We start from the raw sequence: 24,622 nt of genomic DNA, 5'->3' as shown, positions 1-24,622 counted from the left end.
GACGATCTCAGTAAGCATATTCTAGAAAGGCAGGTCTTCACAGCATGCGCGTTTCTGTCCCGCTGCCCAGAAGCTCGTACTGGGGATATGTAAGGTATCTCGTACGCTATCTGTACGAGTCGCGAACTGTAAGGGGCTGTTTGCAAGGACTTTGTTTCCGCGGGGGTAGGACGTGCTCGCCCTCTCGTAGGCGGGGGCTCGCCGAGGCACCGAGGGCCCCGGCGGCGGAGCTCGGCCGCTCGCCCTCGGCCGGGGCTGTCGGGCGGGGAAGCGCGCGGGGCCCGGGCCGGCCCGGCGAGCCCCGCTTCCGCCCCGCCGGCCCGGCTCGGGGCCGCCCCGTGCCGCGGGGCCGCCGGGGGCCGCGCGCGGCGGGGGGGCGGCAGGAAGCGCGCCCGGCGCCCGCCCCCCCGCGGCGGCGGCCGGAAGCGCGCGCGGCGCCGGGTCCCCGCCGGGGCGGCGACGCTGGTGCCGAGGAGGCCGGGACCGACGTGGCCGGCCGGGGGAGGCGGAGCTGAGGGGCCGCCGGGCGGGGCAGGCCCGCGCCGAGCCGCGGCTGGATGGCAGCGGCGGCCCGGGGCACGGCGGCGGCGCAAGGTAACGACGGCTCGCGGCCCGGGAGCGGCGCAGCCGGGGGCGGGGGGTCGCCGGGCTAGCCCCGCTCCGCTGTTGCGGTGGCGAGGGGGAACGGCGGGGGCCGGGTGCGGCCGCGCAGCTCAGCGCCGGGCGGCGGCGGGACGGGGTGAGCGGGGGCGGCGGCGGGCAGCGGTGCCCGCAGCGGAGCCGAGTCCGGCACCGGCGGGGCCCAGACCGGACCGGCCGAGCGCGGGGCAAGTTTGGGAGAGACGTGGGGGGCAGCGCCTGGCCGGGCCGCTGCTGCCGGGAGCCGTGCCCCGGCCAGGCGAGACCGCGGGCTTCGCGCCGCCCGCTCCCGGGGCCCTCGCTCCCCCCGGGCTCCCGGGACCGGCGTCCCCCCGGTCCAGCCCGCCTTTGCTGCAGCTTGCCGCGGCAGCGGCGCCGTATGGCTGCCGCTGCGGGCGTGCCCGGGGCTGGGAGCTCAGCCCCTGCGGGACGCAGCGGAGAAAGTTTTGGAAGTCGCTCCTCCAGCAGACGATGCCGCGGGAAGGTCTCGGCGCCGGGGGGTGCCCGCTCCCTGCCTCCCCCGCGGGACGCGCGGCGCGGGGGGGTGTCCCGGCTCTCCCCCGCGGGAGTCGGCTTCGCGGGCTGGCCGGGGTCTGCGCGGCCACGGTGGCACATGGACCCTGGGGAGCAACTAATGTATTGGTCCGGTAAGGTGCGCGAACAGGGTTAATTAGTCCGTCCGTCCCCCCGCCCCCCCCCGGCAAATATGTCTCACTTTGCACTGGTCAGCATTCCTCTAACGGAAAACCCGCGCTGTCTGTCCCGTCAGACGCCGTCCGCGGTGATGTTAGAAACAATGACAAGAGCGGGGCCGCCGTGTTAATCGCCTGCAGATAAGAGCTGTGCCTGAGCCTGGCCCAGGCTGGGCGAGGGCTGCGGCACCGAGTGACTGCTCGGGGGGGCGGGAGCGGGGGGTCTGCCCGGCCTCTGCCTCGGGCTGCCACGGTCAGTGGGCTGGGAGGAGAGAAATCCCACCTAGCCCTGAGGGGGTGAACGCCATTGCCTGATCCGCAAACTTTCCTCTTTCGTCCTGGGTAGGATGGGGAAGGAGTCGCTGTCTCCCAAACTACGGTAGCGTTCAATCAGTGTTTTAACTGCCTTCCTTGCCAGCTCTTAGGTTTGCCCGGGGTCCGTAATCTGTTCTGATCTGCGATACCCCATTGTTCTTAATCCTGTTCATCTGCAGCTTTTAGCTGCACGTGCTGTGATGTGTGTGACTTGCAGAAATGCGAGTCTCTGTGGAAAGTGTTTTTTTATGAGAGGGATGGGGAGAAGGGGAAGGGTCCCACCAGAGCAGCGCATTCCCTAAAGATGGGCAGTGATTGAGAAAGAAGGAAGTGCTCGAGGCGGGGGGGCGGCGGGGGGGGGGGACGGGACGACGACACTGGAGACCTTTTGTGCCTCTGCTGAGGTCAGGGCTTCCAGGAGGAATTCAAAGCTCTCCACAGGGCTAATGGAGGGAGGCGGCTCATGGAGAATTTTTTGGCTGAAAATTATGCTTCCTCCCTGGAAAATGACTTTTTTTCCATTCCATGCAGTACTCTTTTGCAACTGTAAGACCAGGCAACCGGCTTCCAGGGAAAACACTTGTAAAAAAGCCTTTTCTTTTTCATTTTTTTCCCTCAACAACATCTAAAATGTCATTGTGTGGCAATGAGCAATTGTGCTGAGACAGAGATGAAGCTGTGTGGTCTGAAAAGGCAGAGTGTCTAGGAGGGGAAGAGGCTGCAGGAATCGTCGTGTCAATATTTTATTTTCTCTTTTCCAATAGGTTTTTGCCTTGGCATTTTAAGTTTTATCTGTGTTTTCTCAGGCACTGCCTGCTACAGAGGTGCTCAGTGAGTGCTGTGAGGTGGGGGAGGCCCCGGGAGCCTCCTGGGAGAGGGGCAGGAGCTCTTCTCCCGGCTTGGTGTGCAGCCTCCCCCCTGCCCCCACTCAGGGGTGTGTAAATGGCAAATTCTCATTTGTTTCTTCTTCCTGAGGTGGGAAGACCTCACGATTTTTCCAGTCCTGAGGCTGTTGCAGAAGGACCTGAGCAGACCTGACTCCTGAATGCTCAGCTCAGAGACCTGTGCGAGACACGTGGTGCTCTGGAGAGTGCTGCCAGTGGTAATGGTGACCAGGTTCTGATCAGGCACGGCTGGGAGTTGTGATCCCAAACAGTGTCGTTGTCAAAACTGATGAGTAAATGATGCGCTGGCTATTTTCCTCCCATGCGTGTTCTTAAATAGGTCATATACTCTTCTTGAGAAAAAAACATCTCTATAATCCTGGTTATGCCTCTGTCTCATAGTGACCACAGACTTCTCTGAGAACCTGCAGGTGCTTTCTCTAGAAATTTCTCAAGACCTTCTCTAGCTGGGTTCCTAAAACAGATGCTGTTGTCTAAAATTAGGGGTAGGTAAAGACTTCTTCCACCCTCTGCAACTGTAGTGGCAGGGTATTATTTTCTCTCTCGAGCTTTTTTTTCCCTAAGACTACATCTTGACTGTTCCTTTTCTTCCTCTTAAATATTTCTTTTAGGAGCAGCCAGTTTGAATTTAGAGACTTTACAAACATTAAGTAAACTTAACGTGTCATGAGCAGTGTGTACTAATGAGATAGAGAAGCAAAGGGGCTATAGAGATAAAAAGTGCATTTTTTAGAGCAAGTGGTTACGATCTGTTAGGAAGAAGCAAATGCTGGGAATATGCTCTAAATAATTACCTGGGCACAAAGACCAGTTCCGGTGTGTCCTGGATGATGCACCAAGTTCCTCGTAGATGTTTTATAAGCATCAGGAATTTATTGCATGAGATATGGGGATGTTCTTGAGCTGCAAGGTAATGACGGTCAGGCAGCACAGGTGTAAAGAAATGTACTGTTTTTCCCTTGTGTGAGTAACAAGAGAAGAAAGACCCATGGGCCGCAGAAAGTTGACTGACACAAACGTGAGTTAGGGGAATCAGTTTTCTACCCCTTTATGCCCATTTATTGTCCACCACCATCCCTTTTTGGAGGAACCTGGTCCCTTTCGCTGCTGGAAGAAGGACACGAAGCCAGGTATGCAGCCTGTTGTCAGAGCCCTGGAAATGCCTTTTCTCCTGTGTGCTACTGCCTCTCTCCAAGGTTTTGGTCACTTAGTCTCAAAGACCCTTTCAGGTGTCCCTTGGGGCAGATGTGGGCTGTGAGCGTGGAGAACAAGATGGAAGAAATGGACCTGTTGCATCAGTTGCAGTGATTTCTTTTCCAGGCTTTCTCAAAAGCTGTTAACTTTGTGATGACAGTGTTGCAGAAGAGGCCAGTTTGTGCCACTTCCCGTCATTGCCGAGCTGCAGAGAGCAGTTGTTTTGCTGTGTGTGTTTGTTGCCTCTTCATAGGCATGTGGTGGTGGTATAAATCCTGATTTTTTGCTCTGCTCCTCACAGTAAGCTGTTCTCAGTCATTTTCTAGGTTTAACCTTGTCATAAAGGAAGAGGACATCTGCGAGGCCCGCTCTGGGGTTGGAAGGGGTGCCTGTCTTTTTTAAAGCGGGAAACTCTCTAACTGCAGGTTGTTATGCAGCAGCTAGTAAGCAGAGAGAAGGCTGTGGCTGGTGTAATCTGCCTGGAGTCCCGTCACCTCCCTGTGCAGATGCCTCTGTGGCTGATGGCTTCAGCCTGTATGGGTACTCAGGACAGAAGAAACTCTGTTCAGTTAGGGGACAGCTAACAGTTTAAGGGCTTCCTATCTTTTTGTGTTGGTTTTTTTTTTTTTTTTTTCCCCAATGAGAAATTTGGGGGATTCTGTGGCATAGTTTTAGCATAGCTGTGTGTGTCTGTTTGCATAGCTATGGGGGCAGCCTGAATCCCAGTGAGGGGAGCCAGAGGGCCTGGCAGTATCCCAGGTACGTTTGTGTGGTGGCACGGGGCAGAGGGTGGCACCTCTGGCCCATCAGGCTCTCCCTGCATTTGTCACTAGTGCTCTGAGCATCAGCCCAGCACCTGTTCACTTCAGTGCCTGGGTGGAATTGGTGTGTGGAGTGCTGTGAGAGATGCAAATGCCCCTTGCTGCCACCCCCTCCTTCCCTATGGTTTTGAAGTGGTTGTGCCAATAGTGATTTACAGCTGAAAACCTGCCCCCTTTGGTAGAGTCCTGCTGGTAGAACAAGGATCTCACCGGCTTACTTGAATCACAGGTGTGGGGCTGGAGGGACTTCAAGAAGGCATCTAGTCTTTGCAATGAAATAGCATCTGCATCAGGTGTTTATTCTTTTTCTCAAAAGAAAAAAAAAAAGTGCTGGAGATTCTCTATCGTAGATAACCTGTTGCAGTATATCACCACTTTGGCACTATGTAAATTTGTTTCTTCATATCCAGGCTGAATCTTGTTTACCTTTTGAGCTGATGCTACAATGTGGAAGAAGAGCTGAGCACTTTCCCCCTTTCTTGTGACTTTTAATGTATGCAGACTGTTCTGTTCCCTTCAGTGTTATCTTTTTAAGACTAAACACACCCAGGTCCTTCAGTCGTTTTTTCCAGGTCATGCTTTCTACAGTCTAATTTTTGTTTCTTTCCACTGGAATGTCTCTGATTTTTGCATCTGTTTTATAAAGAGGAAAATGTGAGGCTGGGTGTGGTCTGCTGGCTAAAGTCTCACTTGTGTGGAGTGGAACGGAATCACTGCTTCTGTGTTACACCTACAATGTAGCTACTAACATGTCCCAGGATGTCATTTGCCTACTTTGTAGCAGGCTTATGGTGCTGGCTTGGAATTGATTTCTGAACAAATGTAATGCATGTATGCATTTTTCTGGCACATCGGAGTTACTGTTTTGTCATGTCCATTTGATTTTTATTTTTTTCCTTAGTATACCGTTTTGTACTGATCTTTACTGAGATTGGTTTGATAGTATGCTGTAGGTAGGTCTAGGGTTCCTGCAGCTGGATCAAAACACTGCAATAAGATGCCACAAAATCCTGAGCTGGTTTGAACTTGCTATGTTGAGGGATTATTTTTTTTTTCTTGTCAAAAAAAAAAAAAAATGGGTTTTGTATGGGTCAGTAGAGTTTACCCTTGATCAGATGTTATCTTGCTACAAAAAGTTTTAGTGGTTTTTCCACAGCTAGCCAAGCCAGTGTCTTCATTGGTTCCTTCTTGCATCCTCCCTGCTCCTGATGTCCATGATCACTGTGCTTGGAGCTCAGTGTCTTCCTTCATGGGAGCCATGGGACCCTGTCCTTTTTCTTTTTGGTTGCTCACTGCTGCTGGGCCTTCCTCCTGCAGTGATTTATTTCGGGGACTGAAATTGGAAAAGGGCTAAGCCTTTAAAAAAATAGTTTTTGCTGGTAGTTTGTTCTCACCCCGCTCACCCATGGGGTCAGGCGTGAGCATGGGGAGGGGATGGGGGAGGACAAGGGGCAACACTGCCCTTTTCAGCTGCAGTGAGCCCTTAGATTGGTTCCAGCACCCTGGATTTTGTCTTGATAGTTTCAGGCCCTTTTCTGTCTGGCTGTTACTTAATGCTTTGCTATCTTTATCACTTTCTTATCTTATAGGTAACTACAAACTGATCATTTAACTTGATCAAGAATCTTTCAGAGGATTGAAGTTACTGGTCTGTAACTTCTTAAGTCTTCTCCCACCTTTTTTTTTTCTTTTTATAAAGGTAGGTGAGGCATGATGCTTCTCCAGCCTTCTGTGGCCTTCCCATATTCCTGTAAATTTTCAAAGATGGTCACTAGCGCTTCAGAGATTACTTTGACGGGTTTCTTACATGCTTTCGGGTGAATGCTGTTATTCCCTCTCAATCTACAGCTGTCTTGTGAACATTTGTTAAGCTGTTCTTTTCTAACTCACTCTTTTCTTCTGTTTCCAAATTAATTTTGCTCGTCACATTTCACTTCTTCTGGAGACTGAAGGAGCATTTGTACTTCAGCCTTTGTACCATTGCTTTCCTTTCTTGTTTGCCAATGAGAATGTAATTATCTTTATTTTCCTCTGCTAACATAGCCGCTTCTCTCCAGTTTTCTTGTGACTGAAGAGTTCTTAGTAACAGTTGTGCTGATTTTGACTAAGAGACCATCTAACCCAATATCCTTCTAGGAAAGAATAAAAATAGGGCAAGTATATATGATATTTTCCAACTACTCTTTCAGCCTCCAGCTCCTTTCAGATAAGGGGATTTCCTGAGTCTCATGTGAGCTGTCTAACCATGAACAATCAATAGATTTGTCCTTCTAGTACTTGTCCTGTCTTTGCTGAATCCATGTAAAAATTTTCATCGTTTTTGGAGAAGTACTACCACACAAGTTACCTGCTGGTGAAGAGTCACATTTGTTTGTTTTGTTTTGAAGCTGACCCTCACTGGCTTCATGTGATGGCTGTTAGCACTTACGTCTGAAGAGACGATGAATAATCTACCCGTTCACCGTCTCTATACCACTCATGATTTTACGGACCTCTGTTATGTTGCCTGTCTTGCATCCTAATTTGTTACGTGGATGCTGTTCCATGGCAAAGAGAAGACTTATCTGGGTAGCATCTCCGATCAGTACCTTTCTCTGAAGCCTTGGGACACTGGAGGGCAAGGACAAGGGTACTTGGAGTCCTTGTCCAGTCCACCTGAGGGGAGATGCTGAAAGCCAGACTCTTTCACAAGATGTCTTGTGCAGTTTCATACACCTGACGATAAACAGCCTCTCTGTCCTTTAGTGCTGTTTTGAAATCAGAAAGAGTTTCAGATGTTCCTTATGGGGATACATACCGGTGCTAAGATGCTGAGGGAGGGGATGGTGTGACCGAGGCCTTTCCTCCAGGATGGTGGGAGGGAGTCTCGGGCACGCTCTCAGAACTGCTGTCCCCTGCTCTTTTCAGAGATCGGCCAGCCTGGCTGAGACCACTTAGCAATGACAAAACAAAAGCTTCTGCTTGATGGGACGCTGTCCTTGTTTCTGATCGTGGCCTGTGAAGCACAGCAGCTCGCGAGGAGTCATGTTGCTGCTAGTTCCGGTCCTCTGTGCGAGAAGGAGGCAGAATCCTGGGGAAACCTTTTCAGCAGCGAGCGGCTGGATGCCTGGATCTGTTCCCTCATCGGTTCGTTCATGGTGGGGCTGAGTGGGGTCTTCCCCTTGCTGGTGATCCCATTTGAGACAGGAGCTGCTCTGCGGTCAGAAGGTAAGCCTGCTACCTGCATTAGCCTTTCTGAAGCCAAAAGTCCTGGGTTGTGACTGAAGGGCACAGTAATGAACACGACCTTGTCACAGAAATACTGTCCTTTACAATAGACAGTCCATTTCTGGTGCTTTAGTCCATACCTGCCAATTTGATAGGGAGTCCTCAGACAAATGCAAGCCCCGGACAGAGCTTGTACAAAGAGTATTGTTTGTTTTGCACCCTGCTTGGTCCAGGACCCTCCCACACACTGCTGTCCCAGCCAAGTGGTGCAAAGGCTTTTTCTTGCACTCCAGCTATTTGTTTTGTGCTCTCTCCTTTGAAAGCTTGCTTTGCAGATGCTTCCAATTTAGGTCTCTTTGTGCTAAATCTCAGCTGGAGATGTTTTGGCTCCTGGCTGAGTTGTGATCAGTTTTTTTTGTTTGTTTGTTGGTTGTTTGTTTTTTTTTTTTTAGCTGGATCACACCGTTTGAAGCAGTTGTTGAGTTTCGCAATTGGTGGACTACTGGGGAATGTGTTTCTGCACCTGCTTCCTGAAGCCTGGGCCTACACATGCAGCGCAACAACAGGTACGAAAGCCTTAAATGCCTAGAATCAGTCTGTGCTGTGCCTACTGCTACATTTTTTGAGTCCGTTCCATCTTGAAAACACAAGACCAGCCAGGCTGGGTCAGCCCAAAAACTGGTCTAAGCTGGTATTCTCTTTCAAACAATGTATAAAAGCAAATGTCCAGGGAAGGATATAAGAACAATAAAAACACATGAAATACTTCATCTTTGTACTCTGCAGTCCTCCAGAGATTTTGAGATTGGAGGCTTCCTGAGTTGGCCACAGTTTCTTTGTGTTTAGTAACCTGCAATGTATTTCTTGTCTGTTAACTTTTCCTATCTTGCCTTGGACTCCTGTAAATCTCTGATTTTTCTTTGTCCTTTCTGTAAGGAAAGGGAATGCTTCTTTAACCTGACGGGAAGTTAGGAATGTGTGTGTGATCTGGTACATGAACATGTGCACCATCTCAGGTGGGGATTCTGCCCCATCAGATGCATCTTGTTTATAAATCTGTCCCTATAACAGCGTTACTCCTAGAGCCTCTTTCTTGGGACTAACTGGGGCCCCTCCGCTGGGTACTTCGATCTATGGGAGGCCAAACGTGTTGCCCTCTCAATCTCTGCTCAAGGAGAAGTCATGGAAAATTGTCCATAGAGCCATGACTAAGATGGGGTGGGGGGGCAGGGGGAGATAAAGGAAATGCAGGTGACAGAAACCTGTGCTCGCTGGCCAACTAAACACTGTTTGGGTTGGGGTAGAGCTTGTGGTATCGGTGTCGATATCTCTTTCACCCCTCAGATAGCCAGGGTTGTTGAAACCTGTAGTGGTCATGTCTTTCTGCTTCAGCAGACTGATAGCATAGAAGGCGAGTGTTGCTGCATCCCACCTGTTGAGAAACCAAGAAATCATTTCCCCCACTGAAAATTTGAGAGAGGGAAAAGGATGCCCTGCGTTTCCCAGATTTCCTTGCACCTATGTCCTGGGATTTCAAATCTGTTGGGCCTTTGGTCTTCTTCTTCCTCATGGCTCTGGCACTACCAGCAAAACCTGCTGTCCTTTTTTTCCCCTTTGTACACTGGTTCCCAAATGACACTATCTTCCTGCTCTAGCTTGTTTGCTTCTGCCAGACTGTCCTGAAGCACAAAGGTTTCCTTGACCCATGTAAGCCCCATTACAGAGTCGTTCTGTTCTTCCACTGCAATGCAATCTCCACTTCTGCAGCCAGGCTCACAAGCTTGGCTGTAATTGAAAAGAAAGTTTATAGCTTTGGGCTTAATAACTTGCTCAGGTGTGGCAGAAAGGGGAAGGTGAGCGTGTAGTTCCTCTAATGGCAGATTTCATGTCAGGGCTTGCTGCTCAGTAGATACAGCTGCAGGATTTTTGTTGATGTAATCTTCACTTGCCCCTGGAGCTCAGGGAAATTCCCAGTTTGTCAGGAAATATTATGGATTGTGCTATTGAAGCAAAAGGGGTGGGGGCTCTCACTCTGAGTGTCCTGAGATGAGGATATCTGTTAGATCAAGAATGAGCAAATTAAACTAATTTGCTGTGAGATATGTTTGCTCCTTATTCCTTGCAGGAGATGTTTCCATTGTTTCTTGTTTTTTGTCTTGGAACTGCTGGTTAAACTGTCTGGGGCAGGGTGGGTTCACATGTGGGAAACACTGTGTACTTGACAGTGATGTGAAGATTTCTCTCTTGTCCCTCAGGAGAAGGGCAGAGCTTTCAGCAGCAGAAGCTTCTGGGTCTCTGGGTGATCATTGGTTTCCTGACCTTTCTGGTGCTAGAGAAGATCTTCCTAGAGAAAGAAGAGAAGGAGTGCCCCGGTGTGGTAAGTTAGCAGCCAGAGGGGAGGGAGTGCTGTTATGTTTGGAGCACTATACTAAACACCTCATCTGCCCTATCTGACAGGCTCAGCAAATGATCCTGAAGCTGTGAGTAGCTTGTCAGTGCCCTTTGGGAGCTTTTTGTCACTTCTTTGACACTGGGCTCTAGGAGGTGTTTCATCTCCAGGCTTTGGTTTTGTGGTTTTAGCTGAGATTTCTCACCTCTGGGCTGGTTTTGTCCTTGATGTGGTATGTGTAAAAGAGAGCTCCCCTTTTATGGGGACTGGGAGCTGGAGCGCTCTGCAGATGAGACTCTTGCTCAATTAAGCTTTGAGGGATGACAGCTTGCTGATGCATGCTCCACTGAGCCATAGTGACTCACTCTCCTTCTGGGTCCTCAGTCAGGACAAAGACGAGCCTTCTCTGAAAGGTGTTCCTCACTGCCCACTCTTCTTGGGTATGGCCTGGACCAGGCGTTTGTTCAGGTAACTTTGTGTGGGAGAAGGGGTTTATGGTTGGCCAGGTAATACTAAGTAATGGTTCAGAGGAGAGTCACCTAGCTGCAAAGGGGCAATGTAGACAGAGGTGCCAGAAGGTAAGTCCAAGATAGAGGAGAGCAGCTAGTCCTCAGACATCTGTGCAACTCCTATAGACTGTTCAGTCCTTGCTGTGCCATGACTTTTGAGAGGTGGAACTGCAGATCAGGAACTGCATAAGAGCAATTAGGTGTTACTTTGACTCAACATGAGACTTCTAAGTCTGAAAGGAACTTAATCTTCACATTTACAGAGAGACTGAAGTCCGAGATGAACATTTTGTAGTTTGGAAGCTGATAATGCCAGCTATAGAACAATTCTTTAGACTTAGTTATTCTGATGCACTAGGGAGAGCAAGACTCTTTTTCCCCCATCCCCTGTCCAGGTGCAGTTGTATTTCTCTGGGCAGTAGCTGCCAGCAGGAGTGGCAGGCTCAGTTCCTCATCTTTCCAGTGGAACTTGGCTCATGCCAAGGGGGTGTGACTCCAATTCCTCCTCTCTTTCTACTTTCCTTCTCTTGGTGGTTGGGGAAGTCTTTGTTCTTGTCTCACAGTGCAGATGTCACGATGCTCTCTGAAAACTATCTCGTTTCTGGCAGTTGTCGTTATTAAACTGGGGTACCAAAGCTGCTGATTTGCATTGTAAGGACAAAAGGATTAAGGGCAAAGATTGGATTTCTGACCCTGGTTCATACTCATTTATCGCTGACAAAAAGGCAGTGACAAGTTGTTTTCCCCTCATTTAGGGCTGTGATTCCAAAGCACCAGCTGGAAAGATTCCCAATGGAAGTGGCTACCCTCTGCTGAAGGCGTCAGGCCAATCCCAAAGAGCAGGAACAGATTCAACTCAGTGTAATGGTTCCTCTCTCCAGTTTTGTCCAACAGACAACAGAATCAAGGTAAGAGACCCACAAACTGACCTTCACATCTTATGTTTTTGGGGTACATATGTTAAAATTCAGTCGGGATGATGAGCTGTCTGTGGAAAGAACTGTGCCTGAGTGAGGAACTCAGTGTTTGAGTGAGTTGTTCTTAATTTTGCTCTGTCAAAGTGTCTGTCCACGTCACAGAAGGGAGGAAATAGTGGACTTGGAGAAAATATGCACTGCAGCTTATGCAAAAGAGGCGAAGTCACTATTGTGAAGGCATAAGTCTGATGATGTGCATTTTGGCTGAATCCTGAGACCAAAGTACAGTACTTTCACATTTTGTTACTCTATATCTTATAGTCATTATATCTTTATTTGCTTAAATTCTTGTGCCATGATTTCTCTGTTCTCTAGTGCCTGCATTGTACCAGCTGTGTGTTTCCTTTTAAGGCACCTTTTGGAAGCGTTTTGACAGTTGAAGCTATCCACTGTAAAACTTAGAAGTTCAGTTTCTTAGATTAGCAGTTTATCTGCTGCCAAAAAGGGCTTCTTGTCCACTTTTGCCTCCAGACCTGTATTTCCCATCACTTTCTTTGCACTGGACCTCATCTGACCCCACAGTGAGCCTATTCAGGGAGGTAAACAGGCAAAGAATTCCCTTTTCCCCCCTTCCTTCCTTTTCCCCCCTTCCTTCCTTTTCCCCCCTTCCTTCCTTTTCTCCCACACAGGTTGGAGGTGGAGGAGGGAAAAGGAGTACTGTACCATTGGGCAGTGGCTAACCTTTAGATTGGCTTTGCTTTCAGTTTTCTGTTACTATCTTTGCATTGCGGAAACCCCTGTTTAGGTGAACATTACAAGCCAGAGAGTAAATGTCCGCTTTGGTGAAGGAGGACTTATAATTTGAGTTTGAAAGCCCATAAGAATGAGCAGTATTGTAGGAGAGTAACTATGAACAGAAAGTGTGGTTGCAGGGACTAGCCCAAACCTGGATACGTGGTCAGTCAGAGGCTCTTCAGTCATTCTATTTTAAATCTGTTTTGCTGTAACTTTATAGTTCTTACTAAACAATGTGAAAGATATGCTGAGGTCACTGGGTATTTTTGATATCTGTCACATTCATGTAATCTGTACAGAACACTGCACAATCTGCAAGGTGCCGCGTTGGTTTTTCTAGAGGTGATAGTGGTGAAGAAACCAATATTACTCGGTTATGAAACATTGTGCCATTATTTTAGAAAGGTTTATATAAGGAACTTACAGGATGATATATTCTTTATATAAGAAACTTAGAGGATAGTTAGTCTACCACTGATTTAAAGTAGAGATGAAACACTGATGGGGGACACAATTGCTCAGGGCCTGGTCCTAATGTAAAAATTAATAACGTAATTAATGCTAATTGATATGATCTTATTGAAGATAAATTCTTGTCAGCCAGCATTCTTTCCCTGCCTTTTATTCAGTCATAAGATTGATTGATAAAGGTAATGACACTGGCAAATGTAAATAAACCGTAACTTTCTCCCACATTCTAATAAAACTAGTACTGCATGAAATCAACTTTGCTAATATTAGCTGTATTAAAAATCAGTTATTCTATATTATCAACAGGGACTGGATTAATGCAGCCCCCCTCAAATCTGTTCACTGGTGGCTTATGGTTTTTCTAAGTGATTATTTATAAAAACAGTATATCTTCACATTTGCAGATACTACTATATTACTTAACTGGCACATTGTGACTGCATGAGTTCAGTGATATCAGCTAAACTGAGTAACTTCGTCAAAAGATCTGAATTTTTAACATGTTTTGATACATGCAAATATTAAGGAATAGATTAAGAAAGAATGCAGATCATATTTACAAGATCGGGACAGTTTCTAGGAAGTCAATGCCTTCGGAAAAGGTATGAGAATCACGGTAGGAAATTGTTTGAACACATTCTTCCGTTATGATGCTACAGCCAGGAGGATGGGTGAGTAGGAAATAGTATGTAAGAGAAGAGGCAAGTGTTCCTCTTTCGATACAGCAGTAATGAAACAGCTATCTGACTTTTCCAGTAGTGTGATTCACAATATCCAAAATACTACTGATAATTTGTAAAGGGATCAGGAAAGAGCTGAAATAATTAGTTTAGGTTTGCAGTACGTGATAAGAAGTGGTTTTCTTTAGTCTTTAGCTCTGTAGATGTGACAGATCAGGGGTGACTTAAAGTATACAAATACCCATGTAAGAGGTATGACTAAATTTGAATAGTTAAAGCTGTACCAAACAGTAGCAGACTAGAAATCAAAGACAACTCTGTAACTGAGGGTAACTTGCCAGTGGACCAACTTACCTTAGAGACATAGTAGATTCTTTGTCACTTGGGGGCTTTAAGCTGTGATTTAAGCTGCTTTCTACAAGGTACGCTATAGCTTAAGAAACAATGGGCTTCATGCAGAAATTGAATGAGATTCTTTCAGTTGTGTTATGTAGAAAGATTTTAAAGCTAAAAGGGTTCTTCGTGGTTGTCTAGACCTAACACATCTGTTCAGTCTTATAGGCTGTTGTCAATATGCATGAAATAGAAACTAATGAGTTAACGTGTGTAGTTTTAACTTTCTATATTTTGAGCATATAATCTGAATATTTTAATAGTCTTTCTGGTAGGGGGGAAATTACCAAAACTACCAAGATATTCCGGCGTTAGCCTATTTCCTTAAGCAACAACATAAGCAGTCATTCCATCTGTCTGTCCATCTGTTCTGCCCTTCATTTTCAATAACTTTTGAACCCGTAATTAATTTTACTTGAGTTCAAGAGAGGATAGAAGTCTTGAGGGTAATCAAATTTCTGCAAGTTCCATAAAAATCAGCGTGGCAGTAGAGGAGGAATGCAAACTAATGCCCTATTGAAAAACTCTGGCAGAACTTAGATGCTGCATGCTGCTTGGCAGGTCCTCCTGGTTGGCAGATCAGCAGGTAAGTCTCCCTGCCCCTACCTGGTGGGCAAGTGGCTGTCATGCAGTGCAGAGTGGGGAAGGGACATGCAGGGAAAGAGTGTTGCTGGAAGTGAGCAAAGTAGGTGCTTGCAAAGAAAACCGAGAAAGCCATAGCAAGCCAGACTTCTTTGGTTCTACTATTCACTCAGTAACCCCCTTTTTTTTTCAGAAAACAAAAAGGGAAAGATACTGTTTAAACAAACAAAGTCTCCCTTCAGGGCTTGATGATTAGTAAGGTGTAATCAGTCGTCCTTTGTCCATATGTATTAGAACTTCTGCTCATTAGCTGCTGCTGTAATAATTTGTCCTAGCTTGAAAACTGCAGGTGGGAGGCTTCCTTTGCACCCAAACATAGATCAGTTCTGTCCTGCATTGCAGCCTTTATTCCCTCAACAAGTAAAAACATTGTAGAGTACTTTTGCCTTGCTTATTCTTTCTTTTTCCCTGTGGCACATGGGTTCCTTGCTGATTTGTAGAAGTATGTTTTATTGCACAGTGACATTAATTCTGAAGCATGAACATAAACACTTCATCTGGCTGTGCTCTTTATGAGCAACGAGAACATCCTATTAGGAATTCGCAGAATGTAAATGTCAGAGGCTCATAACTGTCAAATCAACCCAATTTATTTCTGAGCACTCCAAGGCTTTGCTTCTTTCAGTGACAGCTTTTGCCCAAGCCATGACAAGAGAAAGTCATAATGTTTTAATCATGAAGTCTATTTTTTCCCTATACAGTGGTATGGGAAAGCATTTTTGTGTAAAACTTATGTGAATAATTATTATTAGCCTGTGGGGAAAATGCAATCACATAAAATCCCAACATGAAAAGGAGAAATTTTACAGTCATATTTGACTGAAAATGAGGAATGAGAAGTAAGACTGCTGTGTTCATGGGTCTGCCTGCGCGCACCCCTTTGTGTTCCCCTTCTTACAAAAACATGCAGGGAACTTCTGTATCCATTATGGAGATGTTACTTAGATTATTACTTACACGTGATCTGTAGTTAGGCTTTGCTTAATTCTTTATTTTCATATTTAATCATCAATGCATTTTTAAAAGTTTAGAGCCTATAAAGATGTCCTGAGATTGTGCAGTAGAAGTGCCTGCAGAAGGGTGGTGCTTTGGAGAGAGAGACTTGACAGAAAGCCCCACCTGAGCTGTGGCATACAGATGGCAGGAAGAAAAGTTGCCCCAAGCAGAGTTTGATAGAAACAGGGAAGAGCAGAAGATCAAACGGGCTCATGAAACCCATCAGCACTTGTGTTTTTCCAGCTGAACTTTGGCACCTGATGCTATGGTGAAGTAAGAGGTTAATGCCTCACAGTTTCTAGACAGTCTCTCCACTCGCTGGATGCTGCCCTATATCTGGAGTTAATGTATGCCAGCTTAGTTCTTGCAGTCCAGAGACAGCCTGATGTATTGGCTAACACCTGGTTTGATAATATTTTAAACTGCAGTGCCATATAGTGAACTGCAGTATCTCATGACCCACACACAGTAGTTTTTGTTAAATCTAATGGAAAAAACCCAAACACCTGTGAGCAAGAGAGCTGGGGTGGTACCCTCCTAAATCACTTTAGGTCAAATACTCAGAATTTGTCTGGAGATTACCATAGTTAGCATAGGGAAGTCTAACATGGAGATGGACTTGTGAGGAAGGAAGCTGCTTTATGCTTGTAATTTTAAGAAATGTGTTTATATGCGAATGCATATGCATGCTGTCCAGCCTTCTAGTAGGTGTTTTTTTGGTGACTGTCATCACTATCTTCTCTTTTTATTCTTTGTTAAGGGAAAGCAAACCCACAGGCACAAGCTTTTTTAGTACAATGCTTGAAGATTTGTTTAGTTATAAAAAGCAATTTCAGCAGTGTTTTGTTCTGTTGCATTGTTCTTGCCAGCTTTTGAAGAGGAGATATTTAACAGTTGGATATTAAAGTACATGACTAGAAAACAAGGTCAGGTCATATTTGAAGCCAGTCACCTGTGTAAATTAGTCAGTGTTACCTAAAATTGGTTCGCTTTAGAATCAGATATATTCTTGCATTTTGGCTTTCTTCTTTTTCCTTTCTCTTTTTCTGTTTCTAGAGCTCTTTGCTCTAGAAATTTGCATAAGATGATTATCATAATCTCAGACAATACTTGCCTACCCTAAAACTTAGTTTACTCTAAAACTGAACACAACATTTAATTTGTACTTGAGCACTGACATAGTTTAAGATCTTCACCAGAAGTGCCATGTCCTGACCTATCCCATCTGATTGTGACTGTGTCTAAGCCATGTGCTTTCTTTTCTCTTGTTGTATCTTTTCCTTTATCAGGGGCTCTTCCTTCTCTTTTCAGATTAGTGGATACCTCAATCTGCTGGCCAACACCATCGATAACTTTACACACGGCCTGGCAGTAGCAGCCAGCTTCCTGGTTAGCAGAAAGGTAAGGTTTCTGCCACCAGCTGTGTACTGAACTGGAGAGGCCTGTTCTTAACTGTGATGCAACATGCAAAAAAACCAAAGATGTGAGGAGTTCCCTCCTATTTTCTGGAAGTTTCTGAGAAAATGGAGACTACAGTGAAAGGCAACCCTATCCTGAGCCTCTGATGCAGAGCTTCTTCAAATTTGGGACATGTTAGTCATTTGTACTGGCATTAGGGGAAGGGTTAGCTCATCTACCCTTTTGTTGGATAGTTCTAACCTCTGAGTAACAAGTCTTAACTTGGAGAAAGGGGCCTTGACATGCTGCTGAAAGTTTCATCTTTCAGAGCTGGGGGACTGTTTCCTAATCACCTTTTCTCCTCTGCTACAGGTTGGATTCCTAACCACAATGGCAATTCTTCTGCACGAAATCCCACATGAGGTGAGACGGTTTTGTATCCTGCCATCATGAGGGATTACAAGGGTGCTATTACTAATAGGAGGGCTGGGTCTGGTTAACATTTTCTTGTCCCTTTGAAAGCTGCTCCCTCTGGGAGACTGGCAGCATGGAAAACTAGAAACAGTCTTGAAGCACTGGTCTTGTTACAGATGGCCTTTGTGACTGAAAATGTTCATATTCATTAACTGTCAGCTCTTGGTTTTCTTAGGTTGGAGACTTTGCAATCCTACTTCGGGCTGGCTTTGACCGCTGGAGTGCAGCCAAGATGCAGCTTTCCACAGCTCTGGGGGGGATTCTAGGAGCCTGCTTTGCAATATGTGCTCAGTCACCAAAAGGAGCAGGTAAGGCTCCCTGGGACCTCTGTAGGAGTAGGAGAGGGGGGCCTATCATCCCCATGTGTGTATCTTCTTTCCCTTCTCTGTTCTCTGCCATGGCTTTGTCTGAATAATAACAAAAGCTTTCTGTATTTGTGCAGGGGAAACGGTAGCCTGGATCCTCCCTTTCACTTCTGGAGGATTTCTGTATATTGCCTTGGTAAATGTTGTGCCTGATCTCCTGGAGGAAAAGAATCCTTGGTAAGTGCTCCCTTCTGTTCTGCTGCAGCAATTCCTGCTGGCAGGGAGCAGGGATATAACCCTTCCCCATGCCTGTTCTGGGAGCACATGAATGCCAGTTTTCCAAATCCCATGGATAAGGCTGGAATCTGGATAGACTGCTGTGCTAGCTATTGCGTTTATGGGACTACAAAGACCCTATAAAACATGAGAACCTTCAACTGGGTCAGTCCCAAAGATTGTGCTAACGCAGTATGTAGCATGACCGGCTAGAGCAGGTTGCTCAGAAAGTAAGGTGACCTGTTCCTCAGTCTGTCTTGTCAGCTTCTGGCATGTACTGGTTTAGGGACTGTCTGAACCAGGGCCCCATGGAGGGGTGTGTCTGATAACCACACGTGAACCTATCCTTCACATGCTTCTCTCATCCCTTTTTGACCCTATCCATTACTTTGGGCTTCTGCGATCTCCCTTTGGCAGCAAGTTTGCATAGCTTGACTGCACTGTGTTAAATGATGCTTCTTATTATTTGTTTTTTAGCCTCTTGCTTATTAATTTTGGTTAGATGCCGCTGTTGCTGTGTGAGTAGAAAATAATAGTTTTCTTCTCTCTATCATTCAGCATTGCATAGTGTGTTATTGTATCCCACCTCAGTCATCTCTCTTGTACACTGGTATATACATTCTGGTATATTTGGCCTCCCCTCATTTGTATTATTCTAGTTTCCTGCAGCCTGATTAAGGCTGTAGCAGGTCCAAATCCAGCTGTACCACAGTAAAGGCCCTGTCAGATCTGCTGGCAGAGCTGCACCTGAATGTTCCCTCCTATTTCAGTTGTAATGGGACAGGTAACTTCAGTGGTTTAAGTAAGAAGCCTTGGCTCACCTAGTTCATTTTGACTGAAACAGTTAAGTGCTCAAAAAACAGCTCCACAGTTATATCTGAAGAGGCAGAAACCTCTGGTGGAGAAATGTTAATGACCAGTTGGGAGCTTGCTTTTGGGTTGGTAACTTCTTGTGCTGGCAGAGCTCTTGGCAGAGTATGCAGAGGTGGTAGGTACATAGTCACTTCAATCCAGCATAAAGCTGAGATAGTGCTAAAAGAATGGCAAAATTCATCAGCTTTATTTTTTATTTTTGTAACTGCAGTTGTTAGCTGGATGAGGTCGCTAAAGTGTCTGTGAACATGCTGCACAAGTGCTGGTTCTCTTGTGAGAGAAAGGACAGGAATATATACCTGGGTATCTGCATGACTGAATCAGCTTAAATTGGTTTTGAAACCTGAAGTTGGGCCTTGCAGCTGAGTGGAACAAATACCTGTCAGTTTATAGGCAGCTTCTTTGCTTGGGGTGCTGGGAAAGAGTCTTCTCAGCTGTGTTAATGGCTTCATACAGCTGTTGCGTTCTCCTTGTGGAAGATTTGGAAGGGCAAAGAACAAACCATTTGTGAGCCTCTACACTGCTGCCTATTGGGATTGGTCTATGACTCCTCCTAATTTTGCTGTTTCTTTCCCAGGAACTCCCTGCAGCAAATTCTGCTCCTGTGTACAGGCATTACAGTCATGGTGCTACTCTCGCTCACAATGGAGTGACCTCTGCGCAGACCTCATGATGCCTCCCAGAACCACCACAGTGACTCTGAGCTGTTACAAAGCAATAAGGAACGCTAATGTTACTTCCTATGTGTGTGCGTGCAGATCTGGCTGCTAGTATGAGAAGCAGGTGAGAAAGAGGTCTGGGCGTGCAGGACTTCGTTCCCTGGCTCTCCTATCCCTGTTCTGCTAAAATCCACACATCAGGGCTTCCGGGTTTTTTGTTTGTTTGTTTTGGTGTTTCTTTTTTTATGGAGCAAAAGATACAGTAAGCAGAAATGAACTGAACAACTGCTGCACAGCAAATGGACAATGTTTCATTCAGCTCATTCTGATGGAACTGCACCTCCCAAGCTCTTGTGTGAAAACAAGAGGCTATTCCTGTAGCTGATGAAGAGGAGGGACTTTTCCTACCACTCTAAGGGCTGGAGGCAGAACAGGGATGGCAAAGCGACAATAAACTAACAGCTTTAGCCAGAAGTCCCAACCCGTGAGAAGTTACGGTGCTATGAAACAGAGGGGAAAGGACCCTTTCCAACTTGATCTCCAGCTTTTCATTGACATCACTTGTTCTTAAAGGTAGTATTAGCCTCAACAGTCCACCTCTTTGCTCTGTTTTGTATTTGTTTATGTTGAAATTGAGCCAAAAGCTTGAGGCACTTTAGGATAGATCACTACAATTAAATGGCTCAGCTTGGAGATTACTTGCCTCAGCCCTAACCACTCCAATTGCCAGCACAGCCTAACTGTTTATCTGAAAAAAGGTCAGTAAATGTTTCTTCTATTGCCATACTACCAGTTCACCTACATCTGGAAGGAAAGCCATATAGTTGTTGCAGCTGAGCTCCCTCTCCTCATAACCATTACCTGAGCATGGCTCTGAGCCTGATCTCGAGACCCGACTCACCCACCGTCTGCCCCACACCACGTTTCAGAGCTCTCTTGAGGTGTACCATGTTAGCCCTGCCTGGCATGCTACAGCAGCCCTAGACTGTCACGGCAGAGGGCTGGGCAGTTTGGGCAATAGTTGAACACTACAGCCCGGTCAGCAGCAGATAACCCCTGGTTAGCTTTTCCTCTGTTCAGTGTAGACTATTTAAGAGCATGCTATAACCAAAAATATAGATGGTAGCCTATTTCTGGGCTTCTTACCTCACAATGGAGTTAGTCTGGGGATGAATGGATAAGAAATAATACTGACAGCCCTTAAAGGAAGGGGCACAGCAGCAAAGAATACTGGAGGGAGGGTGAAATGGGAAGGGTGAAACTGCTGTGAAAAGATTTTTAAAAATGGGTCTGGAAAAGCCGTGTGCTAAGTAAGGAGAGAAAGGGATATGAAAGCGTGACAAGAAGTATGCTTTAAGAGGAGTTTTCTGTTGTGTGACGCTTGGGATAAAATTTTTGGCAAATTTGAGACCACTAAAACCAAATGACATTTCTAGTGCTTTGCCCACATCCCAGCTCATGGGGCTGACCAGGCCATCGTTCCACAGGGTTGTTTTGTTGCCACAGAGATGTGCACAATTACTAGATCATCCCTTCTGCAGAGCTTATCCTCGCTTTGCTTAAATCTGTTTAAAAACAGGTCTAATTGAACTAGCAGAGTCATTGGACACAAAACAGTTGCAACAATGCGAATTGCACCAACTCAGCTCTGTCTTTAAACAGCTTTTGTAAATCAGTACAGCTCTCCAGTCTGCACAGGGCCTTATCAAGAGGGCTCATCCCTTGAGAGGGCGATTTGGGTCAGAGCAACGAGGCAGGTATGCTGCCCACAGCAGAGGCATTTACTTCCCTAAGAGATTCCTGAACTGTTGACACATTTCTTTTTTTATGACAGCTCCTGTCCTACTTTTCAGAGAGCGCTGGAGAGCTCATGCTTGCAGTTCTTTCTGCCCAGGAACTGCTGGCTAAAACTTTTTCAGCTTTCCTTACCCCAGGCTTACATTAGTAACTAGTTTCACTGCAACAAGGAGGGAGGCTTAGTGCAATTTTTCTATTCCTCTTTACAAAGTTGCCTTCCTTTGCCAACTACTCCCTCTATCGTTCAATTGTCACAAAGTCTGAAGGTAGCATCTGCTTCCTGCTTTCCTGGAAGGAGGATTAATCTGATTAGCCTGCAGGGACTGGGGGAGTATGCTAACCCGCTAGTTCTAGCTTTGGAGTGTGTTTTTCCTCTCCCCCCTCTACCCTCCCCCAGGGACTGAAGCTAAGCGGACCCTGTAGTAGGGCTCTGGAGGAAGCAGGTTTGCACAGAAAGATGTGCCTTGCTGTTTCCCAAGATGTCTTTCTCAAAATGAGGCTGGCATTTAAGTTGAGGCATTGCCAGGTGAGTGCCCATGAGTTGGCGTTGTTGCATCAGCACTGAGCCTTGCCAAGACTGAAAACCACAGTCAGGATTTTGTGCTCAGCGTTCAGGAATGCGAAGTGGGTGACACTGAAGAAAGAATTTCTGAGTTGTTTTTCTTGGCTGCTACCACAGGCCTGGACAGTCTGCGGTTCTTGGGAAGACACCCTGGTAGGAGGTAGCATGGGGCTTGTGGGAAGGAGGAGCTTGTTAGTTTTCCACTACATCAGCCCTGGGGCTGAGGATGGAGAGCCTTGGGAGGAAATGGAGCATCGCTCCACCACATTTGTCACTTTTGGAAATGCAGAGAGAAATGTATTTTCTAGCTCTATTTTTTCAGCTGCTCTTATGCATTTTCCCCCTTCATCTGTATTGGTCTGCTCTGCATGGAGACAATAGAGATGAAATAAATGGTTTTCTGTGTGGGTTTGTGTTTTTTTTTTTTTTTGTTGAAGCTACTACTTTTCATTGAATTATGAATTCAATTCAAATTTCATTTGAATTACAGAGCACTATCCCTGAGTCAGTCTAGAGAAGTCTGGGCTCTGTCTTGCCCTCCTTTCTACTCCTCAGACTTTCACAATTGGAAGAAAAGGTTCTAATCCAGTTTCCTGTTCCTGCTGCTGTGGCATTGTGGGCCAGGAGCAGTGTGGTCTGATCATAATTCTTGGCTGCTGGTCTGGGTTCCCTGAAAAGCATCGCCAAGTGAGTTGCTCCTCTTTGAGGGGAGAGCTTGCATGGTAACTGACTATCCGGAGAGTTTTGCAACCGTATTTTGTTGTGATCAGTGGGGTTTTTTAAATCTAAAAACCACAAGGCCTATCTGATATCAACTAATGCTACTCTGGTTACCTGCCATGTGGGACAAAGGCGCACTCATCAAACATTGTATGTAGGAATTGCCCAGAAAGGACTAAGGGGATTTTCTTTACCCTTCAAAAACATGAGTTCAGAGCGTGTCTTATGCAACTCTTCATTTGAAAGATTTTCAGCCTATGAATGCCAAATGGTAGTACATGGCTCTCAGTTCTTACTGGAAGTCTTAAGAAGAAGGAAAACCATAAACCCAGAGCTGGAAGAAGGTGAAGGCAGGTAGGTGATCAAGGGTATGTTTCATGGTCTGGGGGCTTTGCCAGCAACGTGCATATCAGAATCCCTGTCCCTGGCTTCGCCATGCTGCACTCTTTGGTTGTGTTGGTACCCCTGCCTATGGGGCTGTGCTGTGGGCCTCCCTCCCCTATCCCTTTTTCCTTCTCAAAAGTAATCAAAAATAGCATGGATTAATCAGCTGCGTGGTTCACAGGCTCCACAAAGAGTGGCTCTGACACAACTGCAGTAGCACAGAGGGGAGAACAATCGGAAGGAGTCTCGTACGTGAGAGCTTTCTAAGGTGATTGTCTTGCCACAGCCCATGTCTTCCACAACTATAGTCTGAGGAACTGATGTAGAGAGTAGGGTGACATAATAGGATTGCAGATTTAGGAAACGTGAGTATTCAGATCTTTCCAGGAAAGAGCTGTTATAATTGAAGGATTTTTCCGTGTTATCTAGAGCAGTTGACTGTATTTGAAAAGTATTTTTCATTCTTGATGTGGAAGACTTAATTTAGCTGGTATGTGTAAGAAAATTCTTTTGACAGCAGCCCTTTCAGTTTGTCTGCCTTGAAGGCACTGATGTGCAGCTGCATGGATGGTAATCCTATCTGTCCAGTGTGAACTGCTGAAGAGGATCTTGTGGAAATGTGGTTAAAATAAGCTTTATCTGTGGTTGCTGCGTGTTTCCACCAGGCATAGTGCTCTGGGGAGAGAAATAGTACTCTTCTGGGCAGGATCCCTGGGAGAAGTGCTGGGGAGGGCATTTAAGTTGTGCTCACGGTGGCTGAGAGTGCAAGAAGTGACAAGGGGGGGAGAAAGGATCTGAATCTCCTACAGTTGAACAGTTGCTCCTGGGAGGCAATTTAAAGTACTTTTAACAAAAAAACTACGGATTTTAAAACTGGACATTAAATTTTAATTTAGACTTACCATATCACTAGATCACTTTAGCTGGAGGCCAGAATTGAAAAGACGACGCCCTAACACCTGGCTTTGGGGACTGATAGTGCTGCAGCTGGAGGAACAAGTCCCATAGAACAAGCAGGATCAAAAAGGGATTTTGTGCCCTTGGAAATGTTGCATTTAACTAATGGCTTGGATTTAGCCTGCTTCTCATTGCATAAAATAGATTGACATTTTTCAGCTCTTCAGGCCTTATTTTCCATTAACTGATAACGATAGGTTGAGGAGAAATCATAATCCAAATGCCAACAAGCGCTGCCGCTAGCAGTGTTTGTATTTCACCTGCGTTTTAGAAACCGCTGGATCCCGTGGCATCTCAGTGTTGCAGGACTGATTTCTGCCCTCCGGCCAGGCCAGCCCCGGCGGGCAGTTGGAGGGGCGAGTGAGGCAAGAGGAGGCCGTTGGGGGCCCCGCTCACCCCTTCCCCCCGGTTATCCCCTGCTAGCCGCCGCGCCCGCCTGCCCGACGGCCGGCCCGCGGGCACTCCGCGCCGCCGCGGGCCGAGAGACGGACTGCCCCCAAGGCTGCTCCCCCGCGCGCGGCCGAGCCGTTGTTGGCCGTTAGCGCGGTCGTTGCCCCCCGCGCGGGCCACGAAGGGCCTCGGGTTGCAGAGCAGGAGCAGAAGCCGGGGCTGGGCCCCCTCGCCGGGCGCTGTGGCGGGGGGCGGCGGGGCG

At 46.8% G+C, this 24,622-nt stretch overlaps 1 protein-coding gene across 2 annotated transcripts; it reads left to right on the top strand.

The window, feature by feature from the left end:
• Positions 1–545: 545 nt before the first annotated feature.
• On the top strand, positions 546–22,316 carry SLC39A13 (solute carrier family 39 member 13). Of its 2 annotated transcripts, none has more exons than XM_076344471.1 (10): positions 546–594; positions 7,474–7,773; positions 8,226–8,339; positions 10,029–10,150; positions 11,427–11,579; positions 16,877–16,966; positions 17,336–17,386; positions 17,613–17,745; positions 17,880–17,979; positions 19,469–22,316. In XM_076344471.1, the coding sequence occupies exons 2-10, from the start codon at positions 7,506–7,508 to the stop codon at positions 19,542–19,544; spliced, it is 1,107 nt and encodes a 368-aa protein (XP_076200586.1). In that variant the 5' UTR covers positions 546–594; positions 7,474–7,505; the 3' UTR covers positions 19,545–22,316. The 2 variants fall into 2 exon arrangements, with proteins under 2 accessions (XP_076200586.1, XP_076200587.1); XM_076344472.1 differs by lacking the exon at positions 546–594 and adding an exon at positions 6,222–6,265.
• The last annotated feature ends 2,306 nt before the right edge of the window (positions 22,317–24,622 follow it).

The sequence above is a fragment of the Aptenodytes patagonicus genome, chromosome 7, assembly GCF_965638725.1.
Source record: "Aptenodytes patagonicus chromosome 7, bAptPat1.pri.cur, whole genome shotgun sequence".
Classification (NCBI taxonomy): Eukaryota; Metazoa; Chordata; class Aves; order Sphenisciformes; family Spheniscidae; genus Aptenodytes; species Aptenodytes patagonicus.
The sequence above is the reverse complement of the archived record's forward strand: the minus strand, read 5'-3'. Positions and strand labels throughout refer to the sequence as shown.